Below are 22,124 nucleotides of genomic sequence, written 5' to 3' on the forward strand. Positions count from 1 at the left end.
GGGGACAATCATAGGCACATGCATTGCCTGTGTGAGGGTATACATGATGATCACCCACAGTAAATGTGTCTGTTGTTGCATCTATACGTCTCTGTTTGAGAAGCTCTTTGATTACAATTTAAATATTGTATTACCATTATTCTGCAACAAAAAGCGAATATAGGTCATAGTACTTGCCAAAAGAATTTGTTTATCCTGTATTAATGGAACTGACCAAGATAATCTTGATTTTCAAATGACAGAGAAAGAATGGCTTTACAAAAGGAAAGACAGTCTTCTGCTTAGCAAAATAATTGTGTCTTTCTGCAAATCACAGCAGATTTAATTCTCAGGGAGAAAGGGACTCCTCTGTTGAGCGAAACTATTCTATCTTCTATCTGCTGACAGGGCCAGACATGTTAAGAGAGGAGATGAGTAACTCGAACTGAAAGAACAAATAATCCTGTCTTGTGGTCCGATAAAGAGTATTCCGCTATGAATTTAGCCATAAATTATAAAATGTATATTTTAATTTCTATAGGTACAGTAATATGGGGTCAATCCAATTAGGTGTGAGTTGTGAGATACAAGTTGCCATTATTTCTGCAAATTTACATTGCAAATTAATTTCACAATCCAATTAGCAAATCACATTAAACCAGTAAAGGTGCCTACGCACAGTGCGATGTGCTCCTTTGCATTTTGTACTAGATCAGCTCTAGATCAAAATGCATGTGATAGCGCTACAACAGCATGCTTTTTTAACTAGATGCAATACAATCTAGTATTAACAGGCATCAGTGCATCCTGTGTGGGCACCCTTAAAGTAAACGCTCATTATTCAATTCGAACCTCACCAAGGGTGAGAAATGGTACTGAAAATCCTTATTTTAAGGTGAAAATGTCAGGACGCTGTGCATATACACTTTCACACCCCTGCTAATGACTAATTAGGCAATTGAAAGTTTTACCTTGCTTAATTAGTGCAATAATTACGTGTCATTTGGGGGATTTAAAAACAATGATCTCAAATTGCCCCAAAATCAACAGTTTTGTTGATTTATGCATTAAAAATTATATGAGAATATTATTTTTATTTTTGAAAAATAATTGCTTTTCATCATTTCTTTTACAATTTTTTTTAGTAACATCAAAGTAAACCCAAAGCATATTTTTCCTTCCTTTTTTGGGGGCATCTTTCATTATTTTCCGTATAATTTTTTTTTTTTTAAATAGTTCGCTTTTTTGGGGGGCTGCGTTTAAATACCTCCAGTACTTTCCTTATGACCACTAACAGCCTTCTGTATTATTCTAAATAGTAATTTGTAGGGGGTACAGGAAGGTCACCCCCCTTTATAATACACTTTTCTCACATTACATATGGCTGACAATTTGCAAATCCCTACTGCGAGTACTATTAATAGGTATTTTTAATTTTATTGGAAAATTATCTGGAGCTCGCATTTGTATGAATGTCTGCGAGTTTCATGACACAAATCAAAAAGTATATGTTGTTTTGCCGAGAAAAATTAAATAAGAAGCAATCCCCCTTCGGAAGCATTGCATTGCTTCTTACAGGTGACCATCTACAGTCAAGTATTTATGAAGCACATATGTCAGCATAATAATGCATTTCAAATTACCTCATTTATGAGTAATCAAATGTGGCTTTGTGCCAATATTTAAGGTGCAAGGACAAGTATAACAATTGGCCGATAGTCTGTTTCCTTATGATCGTAAAGATCACAAATTCATCCAGATTTATTTTATGACCGACCCAGAAAACACCAGCTTTAACCATTAACATAAGTGGAGGATGTTTTTCTCATGGGGAATTTTACGTGGACCTTTCGCATTTTGACGCCAGGAGCAAAAACAAATAATGTCATCTACAAGGAATGCTTATATTCCCATTATATCCTCATTGGTTAAAAAAAAGCCTAACACTGTCAATTCAGAATTGCTCCCTTTCGAAGCTCGGGGTGATTTGCTCATCACTTGTATAAAAAAAAATGAGAAACTGATTTATTTAATAACATTTATACCACAGTTCCAAAATATTTCACATTTAGGGGGTATTCAATTTCAATTCATTTTTAAGTCCTTTTTCACTGATGTTGATTAACAGGGTTTTTTTTGTCGATACTGCACTGGTGAAAACTGTCTAAAAACTGGGTGAAAAAGTTGAAAACTCATGAATTAGCTGTTTCCCCCATATTTTTGGCTCCAGGACTGATCCAAGACACCCGGTGCTGGTTGTTAAAATACAGGGGAACCACACTTTTTTTTTCCCCTGTATTTTTACAACCAGGACCAGTTCAAAGAACCCAGGGCTGGCTATGCTTACAAGGCGGGACTGCACATTTTCTGACAGAAGGATGCACGGATCTCACTAATCTGTGCATGCTTCTTTCAAGCTCGCCAGCCAGAAGCTAGTCTACTTTTCTGGTAATTTTTGTTAAGGTTAGGAGTGCAATATGAGAAATCTCATCCTTAGATTTATAGTATAGAATGGGAAAACCTGGATGAGGTTTTTGCCTTGCAATTTTTGGTAAAGGTAAAAAAATTGAGCCTGCACGCACTCTATTACATTTGTGATTTGCAGATAACATGTGATTTCACAAAATAAATATAACAAAATGGTAATTCTTTTAAACAGAAGGTGCAGTTACCACAGAATGGCCACATGTGTGGTCAGTGAAGTGAAGTGACCGCTATTGTGACAGGAATGCAGTGGGTAATGGGGAAATGGAAAAGGGTGAAAGGGGGATGAAAGAGGGAAGCAGAAGGTGTTTACATAATGAGTTATCCCCTGTCTCCCTCCACAGACACATTAGCCTGATGGTCAGCAATATGGAGTCATGACCCCATGCTGAGGTGGTCGGGACCCACCTTGGGGTCGGGTCCCACAGTTTGAGAACCCCTGCAATAGATGATATGTGGGATGTTTCAGAGCACTCATTTTCTGTAATGTGTGTTTATAATTTGAGATTAGTAGTTAAATAGAACTTGTTACATTAGTTCAGTAGAGATTCCACTTGACAGTATCATCAGTGCAGATATATCAAGAAAATTGCAAGATGGTTTTGTGATGACATCCCTGTGTTTTACCAAAAATAATGCTTCTAGCCATGAAAACCCTTCAGAGAACGCTGAAAGGCCAAGGCGTGCCTGTATGTGCCCTACACATCATGTTATAGCGTGTTCACTCGTATGAACATGTGTTTCTGTAATGTGGGGTATCACAGACAATAGGTTAATTGTACAGGTTCCTACTTTACGTTGCTAACATTTTAATCACTTCATGAGAGATGCTGCACTTTTTCTTTTACAGCAGCAAGTAAGGTAGAATAGGTGGTATGAGTCATGCCTGTCATCTGTTTGTATACTGAGGATTTTGGCTGCCTCTTTCAATGGTTATTGAACATCATATCAGTAGCCTGGTACATAGGAGGTGATTCAGGTTGGTTTGCAAGAGCAAATTCATCTTTAATGGACAAAACCATGTGCACTGCAGGTGGTGCTGATGTAACGTGCAGAGAGTTAGATTTGGTGAGTTATTTTGTTTCTGTGTAGAGTAAATACAGGCTGCTTTATTCTTACACTGCAGTTTAGATTTCAGTGTGTACACACCCCACCCAAATGTAACTCTCTCTGCACATGTTACATCTGCCCCACCCGCAATGCACATGGTTTTGGCCATTAAAGGAGTTTGCTTTTGCAAACCAACCTGATTTAGTCCTATAGTTATATTATACAATATAACCTTGATACCAGATGCCTCTAAATGACTGCTGACAGTAACAAGACTCCAATTGCTTATATTTATATTTGGGCCAACTAATTGTGTGGTTGGAATGAGATTGTCCCAAAGTATGGCCTGCCTGTGGTTATTGTCATATTCAGAATGAATGCTAAGAAGCATTGTCAACAGGACAACTGTCAGCGTCATATTATTGTTGACATTTGGCATGTTGGCATTCTGATTGTTCACATTCTGGTGGTGCCTGTTTGAACGACAACTTTTTGTACCCTCTCTTTTTCCTATGCTCTTTCTTTTATTAGAATATTTATCTGGTTTTATTACTAAAAAGGATGGTTTAGTTTCATTTTGCATGTAATGTATGACAAATTGCTGCACTGGCCAATGCATGCTGTCCCATGTTTCCTTTATGGAATTTTGTATGTTACTCTACATTTGATCCTTTCGATAAACTATATTTAAAAATATTGCCTCAGTACAGACCAGACCCGAGTGTGCTAGACGCACCAGAGCAGACAGTGACCCCCAGGCAGGAAAGTGGAACTGCACGGGTTGTGATAGGTGTAAGATTGTGGATTTTGGTCTTTGGCCAACAGAAGCAGCAGGATTGTTGAAACTTGTTTGAAAACTGTGTGTATTAGAAATATTGGTACTTGTGAGTTATCCGGACGCCCGATTTCTAAATCGGGTCGGATCGGGCACATCGCATCGCATGCGACCATCGGATGCGATGCGATGCGATGCGATGACCCGATTTTTCCATAGGAATCAATGTTAAAATGGACTGAGTCCATTTTAACATGGAATTCAATGGGAAAAAGGGGTCCTTTTCATACCCCTACTATCCAAGTGGGCATGGAGTTGGATATAAACCTGTGGCGAGCGTAGCGAGCCACCGAGCCCGAAGCGTGGCGAGCGTAGCGAGCCCCGCGAGGGGACACGGAATACCGTCCCCTCGCGGGGCTCGCTTCGCTCGCCACGCTTCGGGCTCGGTGGCTCGCTACGCTCGCCACAGGTTTATATCCAACTCCATGCCCACTTGGATAGTAGGGGTATGAAAAGGACCCCTTTTTCCATAGGAATCATTTTAACATTGATTCCTATGGAAAAATCGGGTCATCGCATCCGATGATCGCATGCGATGCGATGCGATATCGCATCGCATCTGATTGTATGCCTTAACTTAAGGCATACAATCAAAAAATCGGGCGTCCAGATAACTCACAAGTACCGAAATATTGTATTTTCTCAGTAGCGCATGCATAGCGCAACTTTTTTCAGACTCTCGAATATTTCCGACAGTAGTAAATAACATCCAATTCGACCAACGCCATTCAATCTTTGGCCAACAGAAGCAGCAGGATTGTTGAAACTTGTTTGAAAACTGTGTGTATTAGAACTATTGTATTTTCTCAGTAGCGCATGCATAGCGCAACCTTTTTCAGACTCTCGAATATTTCCGACAGTAGTAAATAACATCCAATTCGACCAACGCCATTCAATCTTCCGACTGTTGAAAACAACCGCAGATTTGACTTATCTAGCGCCCGTTTTCAACAATGCAAATGAGACTTTTTAAAAAGTCGAATCTGCATGGGCTTCAATGTGGCTGAAAACGGGCACATCGAATAGGTGTGTGCCGATAGTTCCTACTGTCGGAAATATCGTCACGCATTAAATGCCCCCATAGTGTTTTATTGTATTTATTTATGTGCATATCACATATCGCATAACACATAATGAGCAACATGTGACTCACACATACTTTTTTTTAAATGTGTTTTATTCGAGGTGCTCTAGCAGCTTCTTCTGATTAAAAAAATATTCAGCATGTCTGTATTCTGTGTGCAACTGCTTATGTATCTTAAAACAAAATGCAACATTACAGTATTTTAATTATACTGTATTGTACTACAGTACTTTAATGATAAAAATTGCACGAAGAGGCTAGATATACAGTATGTGGACACACACCTAAATCGCTTGGGTTTAAATCGTTGTTATCAATGAGTTGAATGTAACCGTCAACATTTCAAAAATAATTAGTTGCTGAGGTTTTATTGTATTGTTTTTTGGTGGTATTACCAGTTGCCCCTATCCCTGGCTTTCCTTTCAGTTTTAGAATCACTTTTACGTTGCAAAATTTATTTAAAGTTTTTCTTCTGTTATTAGTGTTGCTATTCCGAGGCTTTGTGGTACACAGTAGTTTTTTATCTTCCCTTCTCCTTTTCTGTCAGATTATTGATGTATGGTTACTGCATGTTGTTGACTTATTGTCATATCTGTCAGTTATTATATTTCATTAAAGTTTCCATCCAAATTCATTCAGTGGAAGGACAAAACAATGAATTGGTTTCTAAGGGGATACAGACTTATTTGCTAAAGCATCAAACACCCTAAAATATTATATTTCTTTTGTACTTTATAGCTGTTTGTGCCAGATGAAGAAAAGACCATCGTAGGAAGGAACAGTAACAAGCAGGTGTTTGATGGTTTGACTACTGGACTTCTCCATCTCTGCTGTAAGATATTTTCTTGTCTGACTGCCAAACCTCTGGGTCACAATGAACAGACAGACTCCATCAAAATAAAAGTAGTACCCAAAACGAAATTATCCCCAACTGATGCTTTTATTGGCCGTATCCAAGACATCATCAGGTATGTACTTCTACCAGGGAGTGACAATGTTTTAATTTTATTCCTTTTAAACATAGAGCAGCAGTTCTCAAACTGTGGCTCCTGACCCCAAAGTGGGTCCCAACCTACTCAGCATGGGGTCATTACTCCATGTTGCTGACCATCAGGCTGATGACTTTTCTAATCTCAGTCAGTGATTCAATGAGTCTGAAAAATCTTTTGAATTGTCTATATGTTAGACTCCTCCCATCACTGTCTGCTGACTACACATGTTATGTGATGGCCTTCTGCAGTAACTTGCTGGGGTCCTGTCATTATTTTTATTGTCTGATGGGGCCCCAGAGTAAAATAGTTTGAGGACCCCTGACATAGAGTAATGGTAATACTGGACATTGTGTGTGTATTCATATTGTTATTGCTAAATTTTAATGAGCTGCAGTACTCCACATCTCTGGACAATGGAGAACACAAAACACACAGTAACATGCAAGGTCAGTATAGCACGCAGGGGGGGTTTCTGAGTACCCAGAAACCCCCCTAGGAATCTGAGGGCCCTAGTCTGAAAGCTGAGGGTCCCCTCTTTCCATGGGTACAATAATTTAAAAAATCGGCCCTGGGGAACCGGAGATATCTGACTTCAAAGCAGTGGTCCCCATCCAAGCCTGTTAATTGCTCTCCCCAGTCAGATATTTCAGTTTCTGTCTGACTTAGAGTTTTTCTGAGGGTATATTCCAAAAGCTGGGACTCTCCCCCTTTGAGGGACACTAGTAGCTTGTCTCTACTGTGCGATATCAGCCTTCAAGCAGCTGGTTACTGCTCCAGCTCCACACACCTGGTATGTAGTTTTATATACTCGTTGGCAGATTGCTCTGCCTCCTGAAATCTGATCCCCTAGTCCCCAGTACCATTTGGTAGGTGGGATTCTCTGGTTTTTAATTCCATTAAAAGCTAAGAAATCTAGTTCCGGGAACTGGAGATATCTGCAGTTAAGCAAGCTGTCCTGGTACTTGAGAGTTATCCGGGCTGCCGATTTTTTCATCGCGCCCAAAATCGTGGGCATCGCGTCGGTCGTGGCCGTTATAAGGAGCCGCGATGCCCGCGATTTCCCATAGACAGTAATGTTAAAAGACACGATGGACCCGATTTCCGACCCGATTTCCCATAGACAGTAATGTTAAAAGACGCGATGGACCCGATTTCCCATAGACAACAATGTTAAAATAAAATGACAATGTGAAATTGGCCAATATGGGCATTTCACATTGGATATGTTTTAAAAAAAAATGTTTCATGGCCCCCCACCACCGTTAACGCCACCCCGCTATTGACGCCAACCCGAAGCGTGGCGAGCGCAGCGAGCCCGCGAGGGGCGGCGGTACGCGTCCTCCGACCTTTTCATACCCCTACTATCCACTAGGGTGTGGAGTGAGAATAGAATAGTGTGGCGAGCGCAGCGAGCCACCGAGCCCGAAGCGTGGCGAGCGGACGCGGACACCTGTGAAGCCCGCAAGGGCACGCGGATACCTGTGAAGGTGTCCGCGTCCCCTCGCGGGGCTCGCTGCGCTCGCCACGCTTCGGGCGCGGTGGCTCGCTGCGCTCGCCACACTATTCTATTCCCACTCCACGCCCTAGTGGATAGTAGGGGTATGAAAAGGTCGGAGAACGCGTACCGCTGCCCCTTGCGGACTCGCTGCGCTCGCCACGCTTCGGGTTGGCGTCAATAGCGGGGTGGCGTTAACGGTGGTGGGGGGCCATGAAACATTTTTTTTTAAAACATATCCAATGTGAAATGGCCATATTGGCCAATTTCACATTGTCATTTTATTTTAACATTGCTGTCTATGGGAAATCGGGTCCATCGCGTCTTTTAACATTACTGTCTATGGGAAATCGGGTCCATCGTGTCTTTTAACATTACTGTATATGGGAAATCGCGGGCATCGCGTCGCGGCCCCTTATAACGGCCACGACCGACGCGATGCCCACGATATCGGGTTAAATCGCGGGCATCGCGTCGGTCGGGTGTCCTTAAGTTAAGGACAAAATCGGCAGCCCGGATAACTCACAAGTACCGCTGTCCTCCCACCAGAAAATTATGAATAATAAGCCCACTCCACTATACACCCCTCCTTTGTGTATTAAACATCCTCTACCACCCTGGAAGTTATGTATTAGGGCCCCTTCATTCAGCCCAATGCCCCCTTCTCCCACCCCATCACCCACCATCTGTGCAGTAAAGGGGTAATTAGTGGAAATTACTGAGCCCTACATGCTGAGCGGTTGATATAATACCCCCTACCACCCGCGGGACATCAAAGCTTCCGCTCATAGCACCCCCCACCCCTACCGCAGGAGGATAGGTAGGGGCCCCAATACATTGCTATGCCCAGGGGTCTACACTGCTGTTATGTATATTTATTATTATTATTTATATACATTTGGTCTATCTATAATATTTTAACTGATCTGGCATATACTGGGTCACCTAAGTGTCCATCTCTGTGCTTTGCTCCTCCCCTCTGGAAACCCCCTTCTGAAAATCCTGCGTTTGCCCCTGAAGGTAGCTTAAAACAGTGCAGACTTTTAAAACAAAGCATGTATGGCAGCCTGCTTATTCTAATGGCAAGATGGCACAATTGAAAAAAGAAGAATGGGTGCAACTGAGAAGGTGATATTGGGACAAGTGTGGATTATTAGACAGACAGTGTCTAGATAGTCAATAGGTCTACGCCAATAGATTCACCAGGGTCAAAAGTTAGCAACATTACAGTTTGACATGGGTTTTTCAAAAATGTTTGTGTCAATGTTGACCACTGTCAACGTGGACCCCCAATTATTTAAAAATGCGTACGCTCGCATGGCTCGCTTTGCTCGCCATGCTTCGGACTCAGTACCTCACTATGTTTGGCGCACTATTATATTCTTACTCTAGGCCAATGGTTCCCAAACTGTGTGCCGTGGTTCCCTTTGGTGCCTCAGAAAAACTTGCAGGGGTGCCACAGGTTGGTGGCCCAGGAGCAATTAAAATAATTTATGGTCAATGTAATAGACAAAACCAGTGCTGTTGGCTACTAATCATAATATATGTGGCCAAACAGAAGCAAATCTTGTCCCTCACCACATTACTGAACCTAAGGATGGCATATAAACCCAATCTACCTAATTTTAGATATATTTTTTTACATTTTATTTTTTGGCCTAGGTGTGCCATAGAAAAAATTATGATACTCTAGGGTGCCGTGATTGTAAAAAGTTGGGGAACCACTACTCGATGCTGACATGGATGGTAAAGTAAAAAAAATTATGAAAAACTCGTGTCAACCTTTTCATGTGTCTACCTTTTTCATGTTGACATTTTGACCATGTCGACCTAATGCACGTCAACCTGTTTCATATCGACCTTTTGACCCTATCGACCTTTTGATTGTCAACCATTTCTGGTAGACATATTGACTTTATATCTAGACTATATGGAAATAGAGTAAGTTGTCTCAAAGTCTGTATGTTGCTGAGCTGCATAATATACATGAAATCACTATATTATGTCGTCATTATTGCACATTCTATTTTGTTTGTAGCTGAATGCTGTGTTAGGAGGGAGGTGCTTCTCTAATTCATTCATGCAATGTGACTGGCAGGCAGGCTGCCAAGAGAAATCCTGGGCCTCGGTACAGTTACTTCATTGGCCCCCCTGGAGGTGTTGTGGCTGCAGCATATTGGGCTCATGGCTGTTCCGCTTTGGGGGTAATCTAGCAGGGGAAAAAGCAACAACTTACTGAATGACATGCCTCCCAGCAGCAATAAGTAGATATTTAAATTCAGAACATGTGACCCCTTGGATAGCAAGTATACTGTCCACTTGGATATCTAATTCGAGTGAGCCACCAAGCCCACAAGGGTACACCTTTTAATGTTCTGAAGAAGTTTAATGTTGTTCTGAAGCTTTTTAGTTATGCTAGCCAAGTGGGTCCCATATTCTGAACTCACTATACCAGCAGTTCTCAAACTGTGGGTCCTGACTCCAAAGTGGGTCCCGACCTTCTCAGCATGGTGTCGCGACTCCATGTTGCTGACCATCAGGCTGATGACTTTTTTCATCTCAGTCAGTGATTAAAGGAGTCTGATAGATCTGTTGAGCTATTATTTTTGACTCCCATCATGTTGTGCCTCCACAATGCTGCCATGTGTGTGCTGTCTGCTCCCTATACATGTGATATGATGTTCTTCTGCAGTAACTTGCTAGTGTCCTGTAATTATTTTTTTGTCTGATGGGGTCCCAGAGCAAAATAGTTTGAGGACCCCTGCACTATATCAATGTCGGCATCCCAACCATCGCCGGGAGACCAGCGACAATTAAGATATTGGGAGGTCAGGTTTAGCCACTAGAGGGTGGGATTTAGGGTTATGCTGTGGAGATTGGGGGGAGGTTATGGTTAGGCTGCTGGCATGCAGGGTTAGACACTTATGGGGACATTTTCTAAGATGGGAGTTGTATTTCACATGGGATGTTGCTATTGGCAACCAATCAGATACTATCTGTTATCTTCTAGATGGTGCTAAAGAAATAACAAGTAGATTCTGATTGGTTGCCCATAGCAACATCCCATGTGAAATACAACTTCCCTTTTAGTAAATTTCCCCCTCAGAATGGGCTGTGTACACACGGTGCGATTTTGGCTTCTGATTTTGACAATGCTGTATATATAAAATCATATAGTAAGTTAGCCAAATTTGTGTTAACCTTGCATGCAAAACCAATTCACGGCTCAGGGATGTCGGTATCGTAAGTAGAGATAGACTGAGCAGGCAAGACAATTTTGACTATGTCTACAGTATGTGCACAGTGTGTTCGGCCATAGACCAAATACCACATAGTCAAAATTGTAAGTGAAGATTGTCAAAATCACATACTGTTATTAAAAAAAATTGTATAGTCAAAATCAGCCATGAGCCAGAATCACACTGTGTGTGTCTAACACACCTTTAGGTTGCAGGGCAGGTGATAATGTTAAGTGCAAAAATTAGCGGGTAGGGGGGTGACTGCAGCCCCTTGCTGAGTGAGTATTTTTTTTTTACAGTCTGACTACAATAACCAACAGGCCCTTATTATGGAATGCTAGCACTTATGGTTCTACAATTGCCATGTCAAATATCATGTCAGGGCAGGCTTTACTAATTTGCATGTATAGAACATTATTGTTAACTATTTTATTATCATTAAAACAGCACACACAACTCACGGTTGGTTGTCTTCAGTAGGGGTGACCCATTCTTTTGGGGTCCTGACTTTTTCCCAGATTTCCAGCTCTGGGCTGAACAGTTTGCAGCTGGGTAACATTAGGGCAGCGGACTCCACGCTGTGTCTTACTACTAAAGAGTTATCCTCCAGCTGGTTTAGCTTGGTGTTGGTTTCTGAAAACTAGGGGAAGCCCCATAAATTGCATATATTTCATGTGCCAACCCAGGCTATGAGATTCAGAGCTGGTAATTGATTTTTTTCCCTTAAATGTAATTTTAATTTTTAGGTTCGTAGTAATCTGTGCAGTATTTGGTTTCTATTCGGATGGAGTAATGGTTAGCATTACTGCCTCACAGCACCAAGGTCATGGGTTTGATTCCCACCATGGCCCGAACTGTGCGAAGTTTGTATATTCTTCCCGTGCTTGCGTGGGTTACCACCGGGTACTCCGGTTTCCTCCCACAATCCAAAAATATTCTTGTAGGTTATTTGACTCCTAACAAAATTAACCCTAGAATGAATGTGTGTGCATGTATATGTGGTAGGGAATATAGATTGTAAGCTCCACTGGGGCAGGGACTGATGTAAATGTTCAAATATTCTCTGTAAAGCACTGCGGAATATGTGTGAAACTGTTAATAAATAAATAATAAAATGAATTTGCCTCTTCTCCGCCCTGATTACTGCTTCCCACGCCAGAGTTCAGGACTTTGTCCGTGCTGCACCCCTTCAGCGGAACGCACTCCCTCACCCCATTTGACTCTCCCCAACTTTGCATAGCTTTACTGCATAACTTAGCTCTGAGGCTTGTCCTCCTACCCCTGCCACATGCCTTGACAATCTCTGCCTGCTTATATCCTGCTATCAAGCCACCTCTTACTTGTTTGCACCTCATGTAATCTGTCTGTTTCCCCTTCCTACTAGATTGTAAGCTCCTCAGAGCAGGGCCCTCTTCCCTCCTGATGTCAAAGCCCTATTCTCTTCACATTTAACTCGCAGCTCTCCCAAACTCAAACACTCAGTCACCATCTTTGTCTGCATACTCATCTCTGTCTTTGGCCACAAGCCTCTAGTAGCACATTGGTCAAGCCCTCACTACTTACATTTAAGCTGTAATGTGTATTGAATTGTGGCATTCATTTTACCGGTACTCTATTCTGTTATTCATTTACTGTAATGTTAAGCTTGTCTCCCTGTACTGTTCCTTTGTACGGCGCTGCAAAACACTTGTGACGCCTTATAAATAAAATTATAACTATAATAATTAATTGATTTTCATTCATATGTTGCTACAGATCGGCTTCTTTCTTTCCATCCAATGATGTGTTGATTACCAGTGGTAGTCAAGAAACTATCATCCTTACTCTGTGTTTTGTTTTCTGCAGTTACGCAGTTCAAATTGGTCTAATGGAGAAGCTGTCTGGCTGCTTTATGTCTGTACAAGGTCCTCTTGATGAGAGTCCCAAAATGTCCGAATTCCTGCAGGCAGCAACTGCTCTGTTACATGAGCTTTGCAGGCTATGCATTTCTGTAGCTCCGAGGTAAGGATCTTCTCCAGCATTTCTATATTACATGGGCTCTGGATAGTACAATGACTTATAAGCAATTTTCCATGTTCTGGGTGTGGCACTTAGCCCACAGGATTTCTGAGAATTCCTGTTATATTGGTAACATACTTAGGTACTTGTTTCCTAGCACGGCGCCCATCTCGTTGATTGTATGCCTTAAGTTTAAGGCACTTAAGGCATACAATCAACGCGATGGACCCGATTTTGTGTCAATCACCAGCTAATTTGCTGGTGAGAGACAAAATCGGGTTGATCGCGTCCATCGCGGCCCCTAATAAGACCGACGCAATCAACACGATTTTCCCATAGGGAACAATGTAAATTTATTTTTAAAGTGAAAATCGGGTTGATTGCGTCGGTCACGGGCCATTATAATGGCCCGCGATGCAATCAACGCAATCAACCCGATATTACATAGGTGACAATGTGAAATGGGCCAATATGGCCCATTTCACATTGAATATGGTTAAAAAGTATGTTTAATGCCCCCCAACCATTGTTAAGGGGTGGCGGTACACGTCCTCTGACCTTTTCATACCCCTACTATCCACGTCGGCGTGGAGTTGAGTTTATATAGTGTGGCGAGCCCGAAGCGTGGCGAGCGGACGCGGATACCTGTAAAGCCCGCGAGGGGACGCGGATACCTGTGAAGGTATCCGCGTCCCCTCGCGGGACTCGCTGCGCTCGCCACACTTTATAAAATCAACTCCACGCCGACGTGGATAGTAGGGGTATGAAAAGGTCCGGGGGACGCGTACCGCCGCCGCTCGCCACGCTTCGGGTTGGCGTCAATAGTGGGGTGGCGTTAACAATGGGGGGGCATTTGAAACATATGGGGGGTTTGGTATTAAAATGGGGGGTTTTGGGGCTTTTTACATTGAAATCAATGTAAAATCGGGTCTCAGGGACCATTTTACATTGATTCCAATGTAAAAATCGCGTTGATCGCATCGCATGTGATTTGGTTGGCATGCGATTCGATCCACCCGATTTTTCCGACCCGATGGATACAATCAAAATCGGTGGCACCGTGCTAGGAAATAAGTACCCATACTTTGTTCGTTATCACATGTACATTATGTTTGTGGTTTTCATCACATTGTATGAAGATAGTCACATTGATTGTGAACATTGCCTTTAATTAACAATCATTATCACTGATTAATCAAATTTTTGTTTTAGTAAGGTACCTTCTGCTAAAAATGACAGAAATTGTACAAAAAAATGTTTTATCTTTTTTTATTATTGATGTTATGCTAAATTGTATTTGCCAATAAACCTATGTTTATAAGTGGATGTACCACATGGTATGGACCATCAGACATGGTATATATGTGGCACCAGAGCGTTGTACACTATGTAGACAAAAGTGATTGGACATTCCCATTCAAGAGAAATTATGAGCTCCTGCAGCAGACACATGTCCCTGAAGGTATAAAACCTTTCAGATCAGATAGACAGGACAATGTCTGATTGTAGTGTAAAGTAGCTAAAGTAAAGCATGGAGGCAATGATATTATGCTGTGGGGCTGTTTCTGCTGGTTTTACAGTAACCAGGATGAACTGAACAGCTTAGAGTCCATACATTACCCTATTGAGAACTTCTGGGGGAAAAATGGGGCGACAGGTACATTCTAGGCTAACTCCACCTTCTTTTTTTCCATCAATAGTTTTTATTGAAATGTTTTAATTATGTTATCCACAGAAGGGGAGGGGGTACAGAAAAAAAGAAATAGGAGGAAATACAGAGATTATAAGAGACAGTAAGCGAATCAAAATACAGTATACAAATAAAACAGATACACTTGTAATAGCCGTACATAAAACATAACAATAAACCAACATGTCTGTTGTATAAGAAAAATATAAGAAGACAAAAAAATACTAAAAACAATGCAATCATTCAACAGAGATAGAAACAAGGATCCCAAATAGTGTTAAATAGACATTGTCAACCAGAGTCAAGAAAAATTCTCCTCTCTCTAGACGATGTAAACTTATGCCATCTAAGCCATTTAGCCAATGGAGACTTGGCTTTGAGGGAATAAGGTACATCCAATTGTAAAGCGCAACAGAATATGCTGCACTATATAAGAAACTGTAAATAATAATCTTTCCATCAAGTAGGCTTAGTGAATTGTTCCGATAATCTGTTAGGGAGGGGTTCTTCCAATTTTGAGCTATTGCTATCCTAGTAGCAAATAAAATATGGCCTAACACATAGCAGATCACTTGGATAGATGTGTAGTAGGGCGATGGCAGGTGATAATGGGATATTGACTTGTAGGATCTTAGATGATAGATCAAAAACAGAGTTGACAAATTTTAGAGCATACCCAGAAAATGTGAAAGGCGTCAGTCACCCACTTCTGAACAGTTCCTCCAACATAACTTGGATACCTAGACCAAATCCTGTGCATTTTAACCAGTGTGAAATAGAGGCCATGCAATAATTAAAAAGGTATTTCTATGTGATTGTTACATTCAGAGGTAGTGTGAGAGGCAAACTTTCAGCATGATTTTTGCCATGATTCACTGTTTTGCATTGCCACTGTTGCAGAGTAAATGTGGAATTCAAATCTGCTTCCCACTTAAACTGTGAAGTCAATTTATTGTCTCCTTCAATACCCTGTGCCAAAACATACCAAAATCTGATTGAGCGCATAAAGTTGCCAGAAGATATCTTTGCTAAAATAGTAGGTGGGGGCAAACGTACTGTACCGGAAGCTTGTAACATACTAGACAACCAATGCACAATACGAGTATATGTGAATAGTTCTGTAGAGGGGAGGTTAAACTGGACCTGTACTGAACTAAATAGTGTACTTGGCATGCATCTACCAAATCTGAAATGGTATCTATAATATTAGTCCTCCAGTTAACAAGATTCAGATTAAGAATAAAACCCGAAACGGCCTTTAATGACAATTTACAAGTAGATAAACAGATAGTCTTTCTATGAACTAGAACCTTGTCCCATGCTTTGAGCGACTCCATTACAGCCTGTGGGGTGCCACATAGGGCCGGTCTCTGTTGGGTCGGGATCCATAGAAGGTCCGTTAGAGGAATATGAGTGTAGAGCTGTTTTTCTAGGTCATCCCATCGATTGACATCGATAGACCGAGACCAATCACTTATCTGTGCCACAAGGCAAGCAAGCTGGTATTTTCGGACATCAGGGATCTCCAGGCCACCGAGTCTCCTCGCTGTAGTACTTACTTACTATACTTCTATACTTACTATATGCTATTCTAGGAGATTTCTGTCTCCAGATAACTTCTGTATCACTGAGTGTATTTGGCCGATCACCTTCTGGGGGATTAAGTAAAGTATTAAGCAGAAAAGATTAATTTAGGAAGTATCACCATCTTAAAAGCCGCCAATCTACCCAGATGTGACACCTCCAAGCTAAGCCAAAGTTTTAACAAAAAATCTATCTGAGATAAGAGGGAGTTGTAGTTAATGTCTACAGCCTTAGAGAGGGAGCTGTAAATATGTATAACTCCGCCTCCTTCTGTGTCAACATTTGGTCACTGTACTTAAGGCAGAATGGTAAAACATACCACCTGTTGTTGTCCAGGAACTTGTGGACAGTAATCACTGGACTGACATCAATAAAATTTAATTGATACATTTGCTGTCAGTGTCCAATCGCTTTTGTCTATATAGTGTGTAATATGGCTCTGGAGTTTTGTATGGGAACTATAGGCTGATATGATGTGAGTGCTGGTATGTATAAGCAATGGATGCTGGCATAATGTAGTGGCAAAGGCACCTGAGGCTGGAATAATGTACATAGGCACTGGTATATGACTGAGACAGTGAGCTCCTAGAAATTCAGCATACAGTATGGCAACAAAATCTTGCAATGTGGGCCAACTCACATCTAATTAAATTGTCAATTAAATGTCTTGGTTGTCTCATGTGTGATCAACTTAGATGTCTACTTTACAATGTATAGTCACTGTTGTGGATTATATAGAGTATTATCTGTGTGGAGTTAGTATCTTCTTTCTGTATCTGTATGTTTTTATTCCGAGTACTCTCAGGTTTTCTCTCACAATCCAAAATAATAATGCTCGTAGTATGTGTGCATACAGTTGGAAATAGCAGAGCAGTCATTTAGTAAATAAGGTTCTTGTGTAGTTTCACGGCGTCAGCATGCTACTTCCGGGTTGTACGCTCGCCAAACTATCTAAAATAAAGTAACTTAACTCCATGCCAACGTGGATAGTTCATACCCCCACTATCCACGTTGGCATGGAGTTGATTTTAGATAGCGTGGCGAGCCCGTAGCGTGGGCGAGTGAAGCAAGCCCTGCATGGCGCCGTGAAACTACACAAGTACCGTAAAATAAACCCCAAAGTTATTGTTGGCGACTAAGGAAAGACATAGGGCGGTATTCAATGAGGCTGATTCGCCAGGTTTTTATGGCGATTTTGTGCTGTAAGGCGAATTTCTGACTAAAACGGTGAATCACCCAATTCAATGACCAGATGGCGAATACATTTCAAGGTTTTTTTCGCCATGATTCACCGAGTAGCAATCACTATCTTTTTATGGTGAAGTGGAAGGTGAACTTTTAAAATAAAGTGTTTTGTTTTTTACAATTGGTGTCAAAAAATCTGGAATTTTATTCTGAGGAGGGGCATGCTATTTTTATTCATGTGCTGTAAGCACATGAATATATATTTAATTTAAAAAAATATATATATTTTTTTTTACACAGACCAGCCAGCAGGGGGCCGGAGCCGAGCCGCTTATTAGATATTCATATATTTACTTCACCCGATCATTACCAATTCATGATCGGGTGTAGTGAATATACCCAGTCCCCTGCTGGCAACACCAGGGGGGCAGCCTGTGCTGCCTGGCACCCGGGGAGCCCAACTCCCACCCACAAACGTTCTGGGGCAGGCAGGGAGACTTCCATCTCCCTGCCTGCCACCGTCCTCAGGCTCCCTGCGGCGTCCGCCGCAGGAGCTCAAATTTGCCGGTCAGGGGCAGCGAGCCCCTGACTCGTTGGATACCGGAGCCGGCGAGGCTCCGGAACGCAGCGAGCAGTGGCGAATGTGCAGCGAATCCTAAACAGGATTCACTGCACGCCGCTGGTATTCACATTGAATAGCGCCCATAATCAGAACACTACCACCTACTGGTTGTGATAAGTCACACACATCTATCAGCACTTGTGGTGCCTTTGTTGTACTCGGTATGCATGTGTGATTTTAAAACTAAAAATATATTAACTAGTTACTTGTATGTAACTGAACTATTTGATTTTAGCCTTTATTGTTTACACCACATATCCAAAATTGGTACTGATTGGATTCCCACTAGTAATAGATACCCTTTTTCTTGGTATCTTAAATTTGGGATTGCTGAATAGACCCTTTCATTTTCCAATGCTAAATTTCAGAAGTTTACATGATTAAAACTGACATCCAAAACCAACAGGAGACATCGGGACCTCCCAAATATACTATCAGCCCTAAATGTAAACATAGCTCCAGTAACCCAACTAAAAATATTTTGGTTGTTGGGAGTATTTTGGTTGTGTGGTTACGAGTCTCTTCATACCACCAACCCATGTGGTAATGTTTGCAAAGAGCGATATCAGATGCAATGCGAGCATGACAGAGCAGTCGGATAAATAAGAAACCAATGTCTACTGTATGTAATAGCTGTACATTACTGAAGATTTTTATTTTTATATATATAATTATATTGATGGAAATATTTCAAACTCCTGTGTTATAATTAATGTATTGTTTAAAGAGTTTACATGTCATTTGTTTAGGTCTATATAATAAGTTATATTTAGTCTGTCTCTACTTTTATTTAGTTGTTGTAGTGCTGCACTCCCCAGTCCACGGGTTTGGTTGCCTGATGCCTATAGTTGCTTGTTACCTTCTCATCATGACTATTTCCTATCTTAACCTGTAAACATTTATATACATTAAGATAGCTTTTTTTTTTTTTTTTTTTGCATAATTGTCCAGTAATGTATTTTTTTTATCTTGTTTTGATATAGTTCCCGGGACTTATTTGAAAGCTCTCAGGACCCCACAGGTCTGTCAGGTGCCCTTCAGAACTCCGATCTTGTGGGTGTCCTGCATATGTTGTATTGTGCATTGTTCCATAATACCGCCTCCGACCCTAGCGTTTCCAGCTCTAAAGAAACCTATGAGCAGAATACTATCCAAGTGGCAATTCACTGTTTGAGGTTTCTGAACAGCTTTGCCACACTTCATCTACAGTCGTTCCAGGTAACTAGTTAATAGTGACTCAAAACTACAACTACTCTGAAAACAACAGATATTTTCAAAAACATACACATTGTATAAACTAGAAATAAGTGATCTAAACTATAATTATAAAATGTTTTCTTTTCTTTGTCTAATGAAAATAGTCCATTTATTAGAAAAGAGCTGAAATAATTCTGTACATTGTCTTTCTACAAGCAAGCATTATCTATAACTGTAAATGTGTTAGAAGTTGTACATCCTTTGCCTAGTTGCTAGCCATAACAAAACTGGCTACAGCACATGCCTAGCATCTAGCATTGAAATCATTGTCTACTTTTAGGGCTCAGATACTAGCATTAAAGGTACCCATACACGGTACAATTGCCAGTTGTGATGAGATGCGCAGCACTCCCGCTCACATCCCAATGCACATCTCAAAAAGTATGTGCTGCACATACTGTTCTTACTATATTGCATCTCATTGCATTGCAAACAGGATACGGTCACTAGGTTGACAAGCATTAGGTCGACATGCATGAAGGTCGACTTGGGGTTAGGTCGACATGGGGAAGATCAACAGTCAAATGGTCGACATGGGGTTTTTCACTATTTTTTTGAGCCAACGTGGTATGTCATGCCCTACCATCCACAACGGTGTGGTGGGAGAATAAAATAGTGGGCCCAGTGTAGCAAGGCACCATCCGTGAAGCACAGCGAGCCATGTGAAGGGACGTGGAGCACTTTTTTGGTGTCCATGTCGACTGTGTCGACATTCCAGGTAAAAAGAGTGAAAATGTTAACCTGTCGACCTTCCTCATGTCGACCTAACACGTGTGTCGACCTAATGACCCTGACGACTTAACCTCATGTCGACCTAGTTGCTGTCTATCCAATGATCCATTTCCTTGCAAAACATGCCATGTGATCTAGTCCAAATTGCATACAATCAGAGGCGGAACTACCATTGGTGCAGCAGGTGCAGTGCACCGGGGCCCCTGAGGACTAAGGGGCACACTGCTGCCTGTGTCACCATCTTTCTGTAATACACTGTTTTCTCTGTCACAATCTGCCTCCCCCTGCTTCTTCCTGTCACCCACAGCCATGGTGCACATTGTGGACTTGGGTTGGGGTAGAGGAAGGGACCCAAAGGGACCCAAATTATATTTTTGCACCTGGGGCTACCACCGGCAAGTTCCGCCACTGCATACAATAATTGTACCATGTACCTTAAGACTTCAATCACCTGGTCAGGTTGCCCTCAGCGCTCTGCTACCTGAGCTAGATCCTCTCCTTCTTTGCTCTGCTTACCTCCTGACATTTGCATCTCAGAGGGCAGTATTCAATGAAAAAAATTTGTCGTGCATGGCGAGAGATTTTGTCTCTCGCCATGCACTCGCCCTGTTCCGGAGGGCTCGCTGCCTCTCCTGCACCCTCTATTCAATGTGGTTAAGACTCGCCGCCACTCGCGGCGAGTCTTAACCCCTGCAGCGGACGAGCGTCCGCAGCAGGGAGCTGGCAGGGAGCCGTGGGACGGTGGCAGCCAGGGAGATTAAAGTCTCCCTGGCTGCCTCAGAACATATGTGGAGGGGAGGTGGGCTCCCCGGGACCCAGGCAGCACAAGCTGCCCCCCCCCCCCCCTATAGCCAGCGGGGGACCCAGTATTCACTGCACCCGATCGTGCATATGTAATGATCGGATGCAGTGAATATATGAATATCTAATGAGCGGCTCGAGAGCTCTGGCCCCCTGCTGGCTGCTCTGTGTAAAAAAAAATTATAAATAAATAAATTTAAAAAATATATATTTTTTTAAATTAAATATATATTCATTTGCTATAAGCACATGAATAAAAATAACATGCCCCTTCACAGAAAAAAAAAATCCTGATTTTTTAACACCAAAATTAAAAAAAAACCTTTTAGTTTAAAAGTTCACATTCCAGTTCTCCATGAAAAGATGGAGAATTGCTACACGGAGAGAGATGGCGAAAATCACTTAGAAAGACGGCGAATATTTCACATTGAATAGGGTTGCTCGCTTTTGGAGAGCAAAATGCTCCGTCCAAGGCGAAAAAAGCACAAATTCGCCATAAAACAGGGCAAATTTTTCTCATTGAATACTGCCCAGTATTGTGCTTGTGTTCTAGATACATAAACATGTCATTTATATAATTATTTTCCGAAGATTTCCCAGTTTATAAAGTGTCTCCCTCTTGTTTGCGGCCAGTCTGTTGTAGGTGCAGAGGGCATGTCTCTTGCTTTCCGACATGTGATTAGTTGCCTGACTTGGTTTTGCACACAATACACCTGTGAGGATCTTCTTCATGAAATCATTGTGTGTGTTGGTTACTTCACAGTGAATCACCCCGATAATCAGGTGAGTGATATGTTACATTACATTAGACTGGCCTACCTAATATCACAATCATCATTTTTAGTTGATAAGAGAGCGGTAATGTGTCAGCTTGCAGATCTGTAGGTTCCACATGTCTGGAGGCTGAGGTCAGTGTACACGGCATTTATATGAGAATAAAGAAAATTAAACTTAATCAGAGCTCTGATAAAGCCAATCTGTTATGTATTTTAATAATAATAATTATTATTATTGGATTTTTAGATATGCTTTAATCTACATTTTCAGGACTAATAAAACCAAATAGTATTTTCTTTATAACACTGTTTACCAGAGTA

General features: G+C 41.6%; 1 protein-coding gene across 3 annotated transcripts in view; it reads left to right on the forward strand.

Annotated features, from left to right (window-relative positions):
* SCAPER (S-phase cyclin A associated protein in the ER) overlaps nucleotides 1-22,124 on the forward strand; it is a 278,002-nt gene that overhangs the window by 205,169 nt on the left and 50,709 nt on the right. For all 3 annotated transcript variants that reach the window (XM_083183157.1, XM_083183159.1, XM_083183158.1), the window contains exons 25-28: nucleotides 6,171-6,400; nucleotides 13,004-13,159; nucleotides 19,221-19,455; nucleotides 21,661-21,810. In XM_083183157.1, the coding sequence (XP_083039283.1) occupies nucleotides 6,171-6,400; nucleotides 13,004-13,159; nucleotides 19,221-19,455; nucleotides 21,661-21,810 (771 nt within the window). The remainder of the gene's footprint in view (nucleotides 1-6,170; nucleotides 6,401-13,003; nucleotides 13,160-19,220; nucleotides 19,456-21,660; nucleotides 21,811-22,124) is intronic.

This window comes from Crinia signifera, chromosome 4 (genome assembly GCF_055691185.1).
Source record: "Crinia signifera chromosome 4, ASM5569118v1, whole genome shotgun sequence".
NCBI classification, from domain to species: domain Eukaryota; kingdom Metazoa; phylum Chordata; class Amphibia; order Anura; family Myobatrachidae; genus Crinia; species Crinia signifera.